At 58.2% G+C, this 15,198-nt stretch overlaps 7 protein-coding genes across 7 annotated transcripts; 5 read left to right on the forward strand and 2 right to left on the reverse strand.

The window, feature by feature from the left end:
- Positions 1 to 1,456: 1,456 nt before the first annotated feature.
- On the forward strand, positions 1,457 to 2,574 carry PHYSODRAFT_345423 (hypothetical protein; the record flags this gene model as incomplete). The annotated part of the gene is made up of 2 exons (XM_009524662.1): positions 1,457 to 1,624; positions 1,700 to 2,574. The coding sequence occupies exons 1-2, from the start codon at positions 1,483 to 1,485 to the stop codon at positions 2,572 to 2,574; spliced, it is 1,017 nt and encodes a 338-aa protein (XP_009522957.1). The 5' UTR covers positions 1,457 to 1,482.
- A 279-nt stretch (positions 2,575 to 2,853) lies between these two features.
- On the forward strand, positions 2,854 to 4,002 carry PHYSODRAFT_328375 (hypothetical protein; the record flags this gene model as incomplete). Its single annotated transcript, XM_009524663.1, has 3 exons — positions 2,854 to 2,995; positions 3,081 to 3,920; positions 3,953 to 4,002. 3 exons carry the CDS (start codon positions 2,854 to 2,856, stop codon positions 4,000 to 4,002), a joined length of 1,032 nt encoding a protein of 343 aa, XP_009522958.1.
- A 63-nt stretch (positions 4,003 to 4,065) lies between these two features.
- Positions 4,066 to 5,817, reverse strand: PHYSODRAFT_497435 (glycoside hydrolase family 17-like protein; the record flags this gene model as incomplete). Its single annotated transcript, XM_009524664.1, has 2 exons — positions 4,066 to 4,359; positions 4,447 to 5,817. The coding sequence occupies 2 exons, from the start codon at positions 5,815 to 5,817 to the stop codon at positions 4,066 to 4,068; spliced, it is 1,665 nt and encodes a 554-aa protein (XP_009522959.1).
- Positions 5,818 to 6,854: 1,037 nt separating this feature from the next.
- PHYSODRAFT_345424 (hypothetical protein) lies at positions 6,855 to 8,297 on the forward strand (the record flags this gene model as incomplete). The annotated part of the gene is made up of 3 exons (XM_009524665.1): positions 6,855 to 7,005; positions 7,074 to 7,186; positions 7,260 to 8,297. 3 exons carry the CDS (start codon positions 6,855 to 6,857, stop codon positions 7,965 to 7,967), a joined length of 972 nt encoding a protein of 323 aa, XP_009522960.1. The 3' UTR covers positions 7,968 to 8,297.
- A 752-nt stretch (positions 8,298 to 9,049) lies between these two features.
- Positions 9,050 to 10,615, forward strand: PHYSODRAFT_359882 (hypothetical protein; the record flags this gene model as incomplete). Its single annotated transcript, XM_009524666.1, has 3 exons — positions 9,050 to 9,188; positions 9,256 to 9,359; positions 9,443 to 10,615. 3 exons carry the CDS (start codon positions 9,050 to 9,052, stop codon positions 10,364 to 10,366), a joined length of 1,167 nt encoding a protein of 388 aa, XP_009522961.1. The 3' UTR covers positions 10,367 to 10,615.
- Positions 10,616 to 11,102: 487 nt separating this feature from the next.
- On the forward strand, positions 11,103 to 12,234 carry PHYSODRAFT_428227 (hypothetical protein; the record flags this gene model as incomplete). The annotated part of the gene is made up of 2 exons (XM_009524667.1): positions 11,103 to 11,241; positions 11,324 to 12,234. Coding segments are annotated over 2 exons (1,050 nt in total), but the record flags the coding sequence as incomplete, so codon positions are not given.
- Positions 12,211 to 15,134, reverse strand: PHYSODRAFT_285391 (hypothetical protein). The gene has a single exon (XM_009524668.1). The coding sequence runs from the start codon at positions 13,972 to 13,974 to the stop codon at positions 13,123 to 13,125; it is 852 nt and encodes a 283-aa protein (XP_009522963.1). The 5' UTR covers positions 13,975 to 15,134; the 3' UTR covers positions 12,211 to 13,122.
- Between the last annotated feature and the right edge of the window lie 64 nt (positions 15,135 to 15,198).

Here is a 15,198-nt window from a genome sequence, read left to right on the forward strand (position 1 = left end):
ACTTGACGCAAATGCACATGTATTTGTACACCAAGGTGGACTGAGGACGACCTCAAGTCGCAGGCAGGCAGGACTTGAGCTCACATCCAGCAAGAGGCAGTCGCGGCGTCGTCCCGCATTTTCCTCCGCCCAACATGGCGCCGTGCCACCACTGCGGCAGAGCGTTGTGTCTTCGGAGCCGACACCGGAGCGCTCGGAGTTGAATGGGAGACCCTCTCTGCTCCGAAATGCCCATCTCGGCACCGCGTGTTGGTCTCCTTCGCCAGTCTGGCTTTCGCCAGGAGGAATCCTGTGTGCGGGCACTGTGCGAACGTGTAATGCGTGCGGATGTGCACAGACAGCGTTACCACACTCGCACACACAGTGTTGGAGGAGCACGCGCGACTGTAGGTTGAGCAGGCTGGTCTGAAGGGCACTTCATCTGGCCGAAATTCTGGTGGCACCAAGTCCGCAAAAGCTCGAGCGTAGTTTACAGCGTCATGACACCAAGGCGTTGACGGCAGGGAAGCCGAAAAATATATTTACTGAAAATATACTTGTATTGTGTTTACTGGTTATTTATTCGCTAATGAAAATTATAGCCATCACGTTATTTATTTCATCATGTGCCCTTTTATCTTGCTGTTTGTAATCCCACAATGAAATTTTCAACAATATCATACAAAAATAATTCATTTCGCACTTTGAGATTTTTGCAGCAGGTATTAATTTTTCAAAATGTTAAAAATCGATTTAAATATAATTTTCGTCTTCCTTGGTTGACGGTCATTCGGGTGTATGGTAAGCTGACAGTCATGCATGGTAAGCTCAAACTTACACGCAGGTCCGCGTCCACAAAGCTCGCCAGCATGGCGAGCTTATCCTGCCATTTGGCGTTAGACTCCAAACGCATGCAAATTTTCACACTATGACGGTTGATTCGTTCGCTTTTCGTCGCATCAACCACCGCATCGTCAACGGAAGCCCCCCCCCCCCCCCGGCTAACCAGTTGCTGTTGCCCCACGAAGCTCAAAAGATCGTGAACGGGGGTGCAGTACGGTATCCGGATAGTCCTTTCAGTGCTTTGCTTGCCAGGTAAAGAGATCCTTGAGAAGACCGAAATGAGCACACCAGGCCGATGCTACTGTATGCAAATATGAGCCAGGAGAGCTCCACATGAATACTGGCGGTCATGGGAATTGTAAATCATGCAATAAATAGCAACCCAAAAAGGCAGTGGATATCGCGGGTCGTTTTTTTGGGTCCATTTCGAGCTGAGCAATGAACACTTCACGTGTTGAAGCCAGCAAAACACTTCGAAATCGTCACGCTTTTGTCTTGTTTTCAAGCACGATGCGCTAGTGACTGCGAGCACGGGATACAGGCGCCCATTATCCAGGAGAAAATCCGCCGCTTGCGTCTCACTCCTCGACCGCTGAAGTCATTGCGCTTGACGTCATTTTAACATTTGCATCGACCGCGACAAGCTCCACTCTGCGACCCATGGGGAGACTGTCCAAGGCTTTGGGTGTGGGCTCGAAAGGCAGCCTGCGTATCGAGCTCGACCGAGGCACCTACCATCCTGGAGACGTCATCACCGGCACCGTCTACCTGTCCGTCTCTGATGAGATCAAGAGCAAAGAACGTAGAGCAGCCAGCTATACATTCCTACTCTAAAGTTTCGTGGTCGCACTCACCAAGTGTCTTGTGCAACACGCAGCACTGGTGCTGGAGGTGAATGGCGAGGAGTACGTCAAGTACAACGAAGTCTACGGGGAAGCGGCCATACCACGCAAGCAAACCAACAAGCTAATGGCCGACCGCGTGACGTTGTGTGACGGCCGCGAGGCCTTCGCGCCTGGGGAGTACGTCTTCCCATTCACCTACCAGCTAGGCCCCGCACTTCCGGGGAGCTTTCACGTTGACCGTCGCCACGCGGGCGAGATTTGTGACATCGACGCGGCGGTGAAGTACGAGCTGAAGCTGCGCTTGCCGGTGAAGGGCGCGTTCAGTGCCGACCTCAAGGCGGAGCGCCCGCTGGTCATCAAGCCCGCGCAAACCGCGCAGCTTGTGCAACCTCGGACGGACGCCACTGCCCAATACGCCAAGCTGCTGGGTCTCATCCGCCAAGGCAACTGTGAAGTATCGGGCTCTCTGGAGCGCGACGTCTTCGTTGCTGGCGAGACGCTGCAGGTCCGAGCCTCGGTAGTCAACGGCTCGAGTATGGACGTCAAGGCGGTGTTGGTGCGTCTCGTAGAGGATCTTGTCATCCGAGCGAACAGCGACCACGGCGAGATCAAGGCGCAGACCTGCCTCGCCAAGAAGGAATTCCCGGGCGTGGCAGCTGGGGCCACGACCATCGACCAGGCGTACTCGCTTGACTTGGTCGGACGCTCCGAGAGGTATGCCGTTCTCCCTCCGATGGCCTCGAGTTTAGTCACGACGAGACACCACGTCGAAGTTCGCTGCAAGTTCCGCATGAGCCCGAACGTGCACATTGAGATCCCAGTGACGATCTTGGCCCCGACATTGACAGAGTCAGCGACAGAGTCAGCGGCAGAGCAAGCGGTGGACGCCAAGACGAAGGCTCTCTGACTGCCTTCGTTGTCGATGTGCACTAAGCTTCAACCTCTTATTGAATCGAACAACCCAAATACTACGTAGTAATAAATTTGTAGTCCTCCTTGAGAATTGTCAGCTTCACTTCTGAGAGCTAACTCTGCGGGGGGTCTTGGTCACTGCTGACTAGGAAATCTACTGGGGATTTGCCCACTTCAACTTTCTAGTTGGCTTCACAAACCTAGGATTCTCGCACCCATTTCGGCTCGACACTTCTGGCAGCTCAACATCATTCACGATTTTGCTCCGAAGATAATGGGAAAACTGGCGCAGGTCTTGGGCGTAGGCGTTAAGGGCCGCCTACGACTGGAACTCGAGCGCGACAAGTACCAAGCTGGTGATCTCGTTCAGGGAACAATTTTCCTTTCGGTCGAGGAAGAAATCCGTTGCAGCGGCGGTAGGTATTATTATCTGTAGTTCACAGTACGCAGTTTTCTTCTTATTGAACATTGAAAGTTATGTCGTGAATTCGATGCCGATAGATCTGATGTTGATCATCAGTGGGGTGGAGACCATCACATGGATCAGGCAGCACGGCGAAGGCAGAACGCGCCACTCCGACGAGAGTGCGATCTTACACGACGAGCTGGGGATTTCATGCCACCGAGAAGCTTTCCTTCCTGGAGAGTACGTGTTCCCATTCAGCTACCAGCTGCAGCCGACACTGCCAGGGAGTTTTCAACTGTCGAACCGAAGTGCCGGCCGCATGCGGAACATTCGAGCCCAAGTGAAGTACGAACTGAAGGCCAGTCAACCCGTCCAAGGCGCGTTCAGGGCCGACTTGGAGACCAAGCGAGAGCTTTTCATTGTTCCCGTCCCCACCGCTCGAATCGTTCGTCCCTTGGAGCGCTCCACGAGCACCGAAATCTGGATGATGACAATGTTCCGGAAGGGGAGCTGCCAGCTCTCGGCCTCGATGGATCGGGACGTGTACACGCCACGGGAGATGCTCACGGTGCGGTGCTCCGTGTTCAACCTCTCCAAAATGAACGTTCGCGCGCTGTCGCTGCGTCTGTACGAGGACCTCGTGCTGCACCACAAGCGAGGAGGCGATACGCGGACTTCAACCTGCCTGTGCGAGGGCGAGTTCTCGGGGGTCATGGCAGGCGAGTCCGCGGACAGGACGGTGTCCCTGCACCTGGTCGAGTGGCTAACGGGCTGTTCCATGCGTCCATCGACCTCTTCGCGCTTTGTCAGCTGGAGTTATCGCGTTGAAGTGCGCTCCACCTTCTTGATGAGCCCCAGCGTGAGCTTGGAGTTCCCCGTGACCATCGTCCACCAGAACAGCACGCTTGAGCCCGCGCGTGCAGCGGCTGCAGCAGGTGAAGATCAAATGCATGAGATGATGACAAAGCGGTCCATGGTATGAAGCGAAGAAGACAAAGCGGGTGGAGACAGTTGTAGTACTTTATAAAGGAGCTCCCAAAACTTGTTTGCATTGAGGTGGAGTGCATCAAATGAAGCTGCTTACAGCGCGCAACGGTTGTCCAACGGCGTGACCGCGAGGCCGTCGCGGTTGCCTCCAGCGCCCTCGAGACCGGCGGCACGCTTGCGAGCCTGGTAGATGACGCCAAAGGCCACCAAAGCCGCGCAGGCAGCTCCTGCAACACCGAACACAACGGTGTTCGAGGCGGCGCCGCCGTCACTCTGCGTGTTGGCCTGCTGCGTCTCGTCCTGCTGCTGGGCCGAGATCTGCTGCTGGGTTTGCTCGGACTGCTGCTGCTCGGTTTCACCCGCCTTCGACGTCGTCGTCTGGTCCTCCTCCTGTTGCTGCTGCTGTTCGTGTTGCTCCTGCTCGGTCTCCGAGGACTTGGGAGACTTCGTCGAGGCCAAGCTGCCGCCAACAACGCCAGCCTCGTCACCGCTCGAAGTCGAGTTCGAGCTGCTGCCAGCGATGCCAGCCTCGTCGCCGCTGTTCGAGACAGAGCCCGAAGTCGAGGCCGAGCCGATCTGGGCCTCGTTCGATCCCGAGGTGGTGTTGTGGTCAGCCGATCCCGAGTTCTGGTAGACGGCGGGCGTCTCCGTTGGCGCCGGCGTGGCTTCAGGAGTGGGCGCGGCAGTCGGGGCCTCCGTCGGCGGCAACGTGGGAGCTTCCGTCGAAGGAGGAAGCGTTGGCGCCTGCGTCTCCGGGGTCTGTTGCTGATACGTTGGGGCATCAGTGCTAGGCGTCTGCTGCTGGTAGGTTGGGGCGTCAGTGCTAGGCGTCTGTTGCTGGTACGTTGGGGCGTCAGTGCTGGGCGTTTGTTGTTGCTGCTGCTGCGCGGGGGCGTCAGTGCTCGGTGTCTGCTGCTGGTTGGTCGGCGCTTCAGTAAAGGGAACCTCCGTGGACGGAGTCTGTTGCTGCTGCTGCTTGTTCGTCTGGCCGACGGAGACCGACACCTGCACCGAGATGCCGAACTTGTCCTGCGCATCGGCCGTCACGACGCCGAAGGTCTTCTCGAACTCCTCGCTCCGGTAGGGCGTGTCGAACATCTGGAAGTAGAACTTCTCGCCCATGGAGCTGCTCCACTGCTGGTACGCGTTGTAGAACGTATCGGCGCCCTCGACGCTACCGAAGTTGCCCATGAGCGAGCCGCTCGAGGGCCAGCCGGTCTCGGTCAGAATGAGCTTGCTGCCGAAGGTGGCCACCATGGTCTGCCACTGGTTGTTGAGCACCTGGATGGCGTTGTCGGCGACCGTGTTGGGGCTGAAGAACGGGTGCGCGTTCACGCCGAGCAGGTCGCAGGCCGAGACGAGCTCCGACCAGCCCGAGACGGACTGGTAGTTGATCACCTCCGTGTTGCGCTGCACCGTGCCGACCAGCACGCCGCTGGGCACCTGCGACTTGATCTGCTGGATGACGCTGATCATGTCGCCCGGGACGCTCGAGGCACCCGCAAGGTTCTCGTTGCCCACCATGATGGCATAGACGCCGCCGGCCTGCGCGGCCTTGATGGCGGCGGCCATCTGCTCCTGGTAGTCGCTCTGCGGGTACGGCACGCCCAGCATGGCCTTGAGGCCGGCCGCAGCGATGATCGGGCCCAGTTCCGTGTTGCCGAACTTGGAGATGAAGGTGCGCACGCTGTCGAAGCCGTGGCCAGCGATAGTCTGCATGTCGGCCTGCACCGACGACGCGCTCATGCCCGTGCCGTGATTGGGGTCGTAGCACACACCGTTGGCGTCCACCTGCGAGGAGAGGAAGGCGACGGTGCCCACGACGAGCGGCACGAAGAACTTCATGGCGGTGGAGGTGGTGTCTGGTACTTCTCTCTCGTGTCGGGGCGGGGGCCGAGAGTGAAAGTGGAAGTGAGCCCAGAGAGCATGCCTACCTCCTGCCTGCCCTGCCCCGATCCGTGCGAACACCAAACGGATCGGAGCTGTGCGTAAGATGTGCGAAGTTAATTGCGAATGGGCAAATAGACCAGGCGAGCGTTCGGTTGTGGGATGTCACGGGCTCGCTCGACGTTGCTGCGGGCTTCTGGCAGGAGCTCAGCAGAGCACATTGCTCGGTGGAGTGGAGAGCGCGATGGGGGTCCCATGGAAGAAGCTAGGGTAGCGAGAGCGAGGGGGTCGATCCGTGTCGCCGTGTTCGTTGCCTGTAATCGCCACTAGGGGCCTGAACTGAATCATCGGTCATGTCACCAGACAAGTGACAACTTTCGATGTCGAGTCGTAACGCTACAACGTGATGAAGGAGACCACCAGGATACATGTAGCGTCGTTGACTCTGTCAGCTGGCCGATACTCGTGCCTTCTCCCTGAAGTCGTAGCCAGCGGGACATGAAGAACCACGAGTGATATCCCTGCTCGCAATGGCAGATGCACTTCCCAACACTGTTCTTCAGGTTAGTCGGACAGATCTCTGTGTTTGTTCGCATTTTTCCTTTCGAGCAAGAACACTGGAAAGGCGATGTGCTCTCTGTAGTGGTCCAGCTCTCGTTGAAGTCGAGCGTCACACCTCGAGTTGATCACGCCGCCATGCCGCTGCCTTTCCTCCTCTCCTCTCCAAAATCATCAACGGGAAACCTCTGCAGAGATGCTGTTGCTACAGTGTTGCACCATTTCACGCCGGCAATGCTTTCCTATTACATGTATTTGCCTTCCACCACAGACTGCTGCTTTTGTTGGTATTTGCGTCCTCGATTTCAGTGCGATTGAGGTTTTGTCGAGGTTTAGACGATCAGATTCGTAGGACGGAAGTTGGGTGCCCATTATAGTATCGCCTTGGTACAAATTCAAAGTGTCGTTATGCAAGCCACAGTTCGACTGCGATTGCGATGGCGTACACCCACACCGTGCTGCGCAATGCGAGGAGCGGTAATGTGAAGTGGACCCTGCGAGTGGCGCTGGACCGTGATACCTATCATGCGGGAGATATTCTCCAAGCCAACGTGTTCTTGTGTGTTGTCGAGCCTGTACACTGCAACGGTAAGAGGAAAACTCGTCTGAAAGCCCACCGCTGCAGAGCTCACCCAGTTGCTGTCTTCACTGTCCAGGCATCATTGGGTTTATACGCGGCGAGGAGAAAATCACGTGGGCGGAGAAGTCCACACGCCGCGCAGTGGGTGGCGAAGTCTACAGCCAGCAGAACGAGTTCTTGAACGATAAGGTATTATACGCGCAGTCAATGCGTCCACGCTGGAACGTACGAGTTTTTCTGACTGTTGTCCTCGGTATCGCAGATGATAGTGGCCAACCCCAGGATGTACGGTCCGGGCGAGTACATTTTCCCGGTCGTCTACCAACTCCACAGCACGCTGCCGGCCACCTTCCAGCTGAACTACCCACGCCCCGTTGGCATCATGAACGGCGTCCACGCTCAGCTCGGATACGTCTTCCACGTGTACTTGAACGCCAATCAGGGGGTCGTGGTTGAGGCACAGCAGGAGATCATTCTTCAGGAGGCGGTTCTGCCCGCCAGACCGCTCCTGGGCCTTGAAGTGGCACCTGCTCCAGCTCTCGTGCATGCAGCGCAGCCAGGCGTATCGCCGCAGGGTAATGATCCTTTTATCTCGGCCTCGCTGGAAAAGCCAGCCTTCCGTGCAGCTGAAACGGTACGGGTGCGGTGCCGCGTGAACTCCCGATCCGGCGGTGGTGGCGAGTCCTTTGCCGCGTTTCTGAGGCTTTATGAGGACATTAACATCACGGTGGCGCCGTCCAAGCGCAGCGAGGGCAGTCGGCTGCTGTGCGAGCGGCGATTCCAGGTCAAGGCGGGCGCGGCGCCTTTCGAACTCGCGATGGAGCTCGCGGTCGGGCCGGAGGGGGCGCCGTCGCTCGAGCGCACGTTCAGCTCTAGTTTCGTCGAGCGCAGACATCGCCTGGCCGTGGAGTGCATTCCGCCCGGCAGCAACAGCGCCGTCAAGTCCGAATTGGGGCTCGTCATCCTGTAGACGAGCGCGCACGAGTGGCTTCAGTGGCGAGCGTCGAAAACGACGATCTCTCGCTCGAAGGGTTCAACGTAGCGCAACGTCAGGAGCTAGCCGGTGGAGTTGATGCGACGGAGGTAACGTCACGAGGCAGGCTCGCAGGTTTGTCCTGCAAGCGAAGGCAAGGGCTCGTGGAGCACTGCACGACGACGCCAAGCAGCTCTGGGCCAGAGTCTGCTGGTGTTCAACTTCAGAAGTAGCGATCTCGGCGCATTTTTTGCAGCAGCCTCTTTTTGTGCTTGAGCTTCAATTTGGATAGCGCGCCCGCTGAGACTGTAACGATAACAACAACTGTCGCCCCCGACTTAAGAGTCACTGAATTCACGTATAAGGCTGGATGATTTACAGACGGGCACGATAGCTCTACTGATTTTCTGACCATTTTTCTGACCTGCATCAAAACTGTCTTGATTTCAGTATGGAGTTTCCTTGAAGTGGGCCACGCAGAAATCGCAGTTTAGCAGCTTTCGGCTGGAGAGCATGACGACACGCTTCGAATGAAAACCATTGTGCGAGTCGCAGCTCACGCTATCGCCATTAGCTTTGGCCGGCTGGGCGAGTCGCAGCTCACTCTAGTGGACTGCTACAGTAGGTAGCGGCGCATCTCGACGAAAAATAGGAAAAAAAGTCATGATCGGCGCAGTTGTGCAAATCTGCCGGCTGCATTTAGCTGCTTGTGTTGGTGGTGCTGTTCCTTTCGGTGGGCTCTGTCTTTACGATTCTGGAAGACGAGTTGCCGACGAGCTGTTGCCAGCAGGAGGCGAAGCTGTGTCCGCTGCAGGCCTCATCACGCCAGGCTCCACAAGCTCCGCACCGGCGGACGCGCGAGACTTGCTTGCTCATTGAAGCTCGCCAACCGTGGCTATGTACAGAAAAATGTTCAGGGAAGTTCCCACCCTGCGTCCTGGCTTCCCATTGGTCGAACCAGCGGCAGAGTGCCTTCAAGCTGCCGTGCAGCTACACGGTCTCTCACTCGACAATTTGCCCAGCAGCAGCGCACCACAACACGCTCAACCTCTACAGACTTGATACTCGACAGCTGAAGCATGGGCAAGATGGCAAAAGCTCTCGGACTCGGCGTGAAGGGCAGCCTCAACGTGGCGCTCGACCGCTCGCACTACCTCGCCGGCGACGTGCTGCACGGCAGCGTCGTGCTTAGCGTCACCGAGCCGCTCGACTTCACCTGTGAGTGGCATTTTGATCTTAACCGCCAGCTAGCAGTATTCTAACGCTAGTTCCCTGCAATCTGCAGCGCTGGTGCTGCGCATCCGCGGCAAGGAGCTGCTCACGTGGACTGAGGGCGGCGGCCAAGCTGCAGCCGTGTACCTGCGGGAACACCTGCATCTGGACGAAGAGGTGAGCACTGCACTACGCTGGAGTTAAGAGGCGAGAGTGCCTAACTGTTTCCTCCCCGATATTATTATTATTATTGCTACCAGATCGTGCTCAGCGCCGACCAGCAGTCGTGCCAGCCCGGCGAGTACGTTTACCCGATCTGCGTCCAACTGGCCGACACGCTGCCCAACTCGTTCCACATCTCGGGGCGCGACGCCGGCGTCATGTGCCGCATCGACGCGTCGCTGAGCTACTCGGCCACCGCCGTCATGACGGTCAAGGGCAAGTTCTCGGCCGACATGGAGGCCAAGAAGCCCTTCGTGGTGCAGCAGCCGCCGATCGGTCAGCCCGTCCGCTCGTTGGAGAAGTCGGCGTCGGCCGAGGTTCACATGCTGCGGCTCATGAAGAAGGGCACGTGCTCCGTGTCCGCGCAGCTGCCCAGCAACGTCCACGTCGCGGGGGACACGCTGCTGGCGCAGACGACTGTCCGCAACGACACCTCGAAGGACATGAACAAACTGTCCATGATGCTCTATGAGGACGTGACGGTGGACTTGGGCACGTCCAACCAGAAGTCGGAAGGGTCCATGTGCGTCAGCCGACAGGACTTCCCCGGTGTCCAGGCCGGCAAGACGCTCGAACAGGTGCTGGACTTGCCGCTCGTGACCAAAACGTCCCCCTCGCGGCCGGTGTCGGCGGCGATCGAGTCGCACTTCTTGTCCACCAAGTACCGCCTGGTCATCAAGTGCCAATTCCGACTCTGTCGCAGCGTCTCCGTGGACTTCCCGGTGGAAATCTTGCGGAAGCTGGTGCTGCAGTCTTCCTACGCGCCGACGGCCGCTGTCATGCCGGCAGTCGCTACTACGGTCGCGGCAGCTGCTGCGTCGCCGTCCGATGTGGACGTGGAGGTGATGCAGGCGGTGGCTGTCGCTGCTGCGCCCAGGAGAAAGTCGGCGAGTGACGGAAGGAGCTCGAGGAGTTCGCGGAGCTCCATGAACTCGGTCCGGTCGCCCACGAGCCTTGACTAGATCGTTCGTTGTGGTGGCGTATCTGCTCGATGGAAGGAATCATTATATATTAGGGACGAGGCGAGGTGCCAACGTGGAGCACCGAGCCCAACTGGCAATGGCGCGATGTAGTGTAGCAGTAAACCGGTGGGTAATGCAGCCGCGCGCGAAGGCGTGGCTTTTGAACTGCAACGATCGCAGAGCGACGCTCAGCTTTGCCACGCGCGAGTTGCGTTCATCTTCAGTGAAATGGCAACGCGTTGCATTAGTATTTCGACACTAGCGGTGTTCGACATCAGGCCTTCATGTGAGGTTATCGCTGGAAGGCTCGAATTCTTCGACACCTCGAGTCATGGTGCTCTGGTTGAATAGCTGACGCAGGATCGTCCTGATCGTCGTCGGCCCCCACTTCAACCACGCTCAAGGAGAGCGACAAGCGGCAGATAAAAGCGCGCGGGCGCCTTCCAGGCGGTCTTCTCCATTGGAGTCCAAACTTTGGACTCCAAAGCACCTCTTTCCTAGGCAAACAGGCCGAGGGAAGCCCCTCATCTCCAGCTTTGCCTCGCGCGTCTCTAGCACGAGCGCGCTTCAGTTCCAGCCAACGAGCGGGGGCTGCGTACACTCGCGGGCGATGAGCTCCGCTTGACTGGCCAGCAGGAGCGACTTGCGCGCGAGATCCGCGCCACTACAGTGCGCGACATGGGGGCGATTGCAGGTCACAACTGAAAGTGCCTCGCGTCGCGTGGAGCAGAAGACAATGGGGAAGGTGGCCAAGCGTCTGGGCATCGGCGTCAAGGGCAGCGTCCGCGTGAAGCTGCACCGCGAGAGCTACGCCGCGGGCGACGTCGTGCAAGGCCAACTGGTGCTGCGTGTGACTCGGCCCATGGAGTGCGGAGGTGAGTGAGTTCGTCCTTGCAGTCCACCATCGCGTCGATCCACGAAGAGCTCACCTTGGGTCGTGGTGCATTTCTGCCGCAGCGTTCTCAATGCACGTGCTGGGCGCGGAGACCATCACGTGGTCGGAAGGCGCCAACCACGCGCTCTCAAGCTGCAACATGCGCGGCGCGTTCCTGAGCGACCGGATCCAACTCGTGGAGTCCATGCCCAGCGCCTTTGAGCCCGGCGAATACAGGTTCCGCTTCCGCTACCACTTGGACGACGCCCTGCCGCCCGTGTTCCGGGTAGCGGAGGGCTTCGCCGGGGCCATGCGCGAGGTGAACGCCAGCGTCGCGTACACGATCAAGGCGCGTTTGAGCGTGCTGGGCAAACTGGCGGCAGACCTCGAGACCTCGCTCGACCTTGCAGTGCACCGACCGTCGCTGTGTCACCCCGTGCGCTCGCTGCAGCAATCGTCGTCGGACGAGGTGCGCTTGCTGAGCCTGATGAAGTCCAGAGGCGCCTGCGAAGTCTCGGCGTGCTTGGACAGCGACGTCCACATCTCCGGCTCGACGCTGTCGGTGCAGGCGCGCATCAGCAACTACTCGACGCGAGATATGCAGACCATCTCGGTGCTGCTCTACGAGGACTTGACTGTCCAGCTGCCCAACCGCCGACCGAGCACGGGCACGCGCGTCGTGTGCACACAAGATTTCCCCGGCGTGGCTGCGGGTCAGCTGCTGGACGAGATGCTGTACTTGCCGCTTATTGACGATGTGAGCGGCCGGCCCGTGGCCCCCACCAACAGCGCCGCGTTCGTGCGATGGCAGTACCGACTCGAGGTCAAGTGTCGCTTCATGCTCAGCAAGAGCGTCAAGGTGGAGATGCCGGTGATTATTCTCCGCGACGTTGGGCCGGCTTTGGTGGATGGAACTGCAGCAGCCTCGCCTGCGGTGGTGGTGGTTGTTCCTGATGAACTGGAAGGCGGCGAGCATCAGGTGGAGAGTATGCCTTGGAGCCCAGGTCAGATCGTCGGCGAAGGTGAACCGGGCGAATATATTGTGGCTCGCCCAATCTTCACACTTCCGCAGGCCGTGGCTGCTGTGTGACCGAGCCAGTGAGAAGCACAATGTGCCTCAATATTTATCATTTACATGGCGGAGGAGCACAGCGCGGGGCTATTGGTTGTGGAAGCCAGCCTCCAGCGTGCAGCATCCCCGGTCTCGCACAGCCTGAAATGTAGGCAAGGACACCACTTGGCAGCTTTTGGAGTTCCGCGACAAGATGAGTTTGCAGCCCCCAGCTTTGGATTAGCTCGTACATGTACGTTCTTGGATTGGTGCTCCTGAACTCCGCTAAACACTTCTGCGACGCTAGGCCTCGCTTATAGCGTGGCGCTTGATCCCAAAGTCCTGCAACGATGATCGGAGCAATATTGCAAGATATTTCGTTCGTACGAACAACAGTATGCCTTGCGTCATGCATTTCAGCCCTTGTTGAATGCTATCGTTTGGAGAAGTGATCGATGAGAGAGTTGCCCGGTTGGACCTCGTTTGCGGAACTGATTCACGGCGCGAATTTCACGCTGTCACTTGCACTTCTAACTAACGGCCTGGGGCTGGCTGTCCTATCAAATTGTTTTCCACTTTACACGCGCTGCTCCAGACGTGGTGTTGCCGTGTTTTTCTCGCTAGGTGGCTCGAAACCGCGGCCCAAACACGGTCATCTCCCACCGCAGCGCCAGTTGAATGCACTCGACCATCCAGAAGTAGGAGCTCTGCCGGAGCGCCGGGGTTACCCCGCCAATCGTCACTTCACAATCTGGACCACGCTGCTGGAAGTGAATCCTGTGTATTCACAGCAACAAACACACACGTTAGCTCCTCATCCATGGATATCACCTATACGAACTGTGAAATCAACCAACCGTACCAGGTCAGTGTTTCCAGCCAGATCTCGCTTCTGCGGTCCGATGACGCCGCCCGAAGGACGTCCTGGACCTCGACACTCCCGCGCCGCAATCCACGAGTGATGATGAGGTAGCCACTCTCAGTGGAGACCCGGGTCACCAGAGCCATAGTGCTCACGGAGGGAAGGTCCGTCTTCTCGGACAAGACGCGAGACGCAGCGTGGTCGTAGCAGAAGAGAGCGTTGTCGTCGTCCACGCGCTGCACGAGGCGGCACCTGACGTCCATGATCGGGGCGAAGAGCTTCTGGGTCCGGAACGGGTCCATGAAGAGCTCCCAGGTCTGGTTGAAGACGAATCGCGCGGACTTGCCTCGTATTAGTTTCGACTTCACGTTGTGGAAGTCGGACCGCTCGGTCAGGCGCGTCTCGTTCCAGCCGCAGATCTCGCGACTACGGTTGACGTTCTTGGCCACGCCGTAGCACGGTATGATCACGTTCAGGGACCGCCTCAACTCCCGCTGGCAGTCAGGGGGCGTGAGCGGCTTGAGCACGAGGAAGTAGGACGAGTTGGCGAGGTACAGCTTGTGCTCGTTATTGAGCATCTGCTGGAGGCTGGTAGCGAAGGCTGTGGCCCGATGGAACTGCTTGCGGAGCTGGGCGTTCTCCACCAGCAGCTCGTTCTTCTGCCGCGCGATCTGCACGAGCTGCTGCTCCTTCTCCGACAGCGACGAGCTCGAGGATACTTGTTGAACTTGAAGTGTTCCGCCGCCACCGTTCTCGTACTCCGTGAGCATCTTGGTGAGCTGCTCCACTTCAGCCCGGAGCTTGGGGATCCTCTCCTGCATCAACAACGGTCAAGCACCATGGAGGTCAGTCACAGACGTATACTACATGTATTGCTCGTCATGTATCATCGAGGATGCCGTTACTAGCCTTTTTCCTAAGGTACTTGTTCCGGTCCTTGAGGCGGGAGGCCTCGCGCCGCCGCTGCTCTTTCGACTGGTGAGGTGCAGTATCAGCAGGGCCGCTTGCTGCGGGCGTTCCAACAGTATTATTGCCTTCCCCGTCGTCGAGCAACTCGATCTGACTTTGTTCGTTTGCATGGCTGTTGCTCTCGTCCACCAGCAGTTGGTCGCAGTCGGCCGGGAACGTGTCCACGAAGGCCAGGAAGTCGCGCAGCACGGGGTCGTCGCCGCTGGACTGGGCGCTCTGCTGGCCCGCAGCAGCCAGCGGCTCGAGCTCGGGCTCCGTTGCGCGGCCCAGCTGCATGACTGCCGAGTCGAAAGCGAAAGCGAAAGTGACGACTGGGTTCACGCTGAGATGAGCGATCGTCAGAAGGGGTTGGATCATAGTGAAAAGAAGAGGTCGCCAAGTTGAACTCGCCTGAACTCTAGGACTAGAAAGTAGAGTGAGCGAGGCGAATGTGCGCGCACAGTACTCGCAGGGTGCAGGTCAGCAAGAACTCAGCGCGAAGCCTCGTACTGTTTGGTCGCCGCATCCCCTCGATCTTTTCGTTGGCCAAGTTGTGAGTCCAAGTCGCTTGGCCCAAGCCTTGGGCTGCCGGCTGCTGGGATCAGCTTCTTCAGCGATATCACATTTTCCATAGGCAGCGTGTGGTGATTGTGGAGCACGGCTTGTTTACCGGGTACCTGCAATACTGCTGCAGCTGCATGCACGCATGGAGGGTATCTCATTTGGCGAGCACGCGGCGTGTAGTCATCAGCGTGTGCCACACGCTGGTGACTACTGGCACGGTCAGTTTGACAGCAGGCGTCCGTGGATGAAGCAACGAAGGCGAGTCTTGCTTAGCGTCACGTCGCGCAGCCAGAGAGAGCGCGAGTGTTGGACGAGAGCTAATATGTCGGCACACGCGAGGATATCGAGCAACACGTTCACAGCGCCAAGAACACGGGGGCGCGATTCGTGCTGCATTTCACATAGGTGGTTTATCCAGATCGGGCCAGGCTGCAGCATGAACGCAGTGCCTGCTGCCAGGATACCGATCTGACCCGAGTGGTAGAACTCCCTGTCGACTAGATAATTGCTCGAGACGCGCGCCTCAAAGGCTA

Source organism: Phytophthora sojae (genome assembly GCF_000149755.1).
Source record: "Phytophthora sojae unplaced genomic scaffold PHYSOscaffold_3, whole genome shotgun sequence".
In the NCBI taxonomy this organism is placed as follows: Eukaryota; Oomycota; class Peronosporomycetes; order Peronosporales; family Peronosporaceae; genus Phytophthora; species Phytophthora sojae.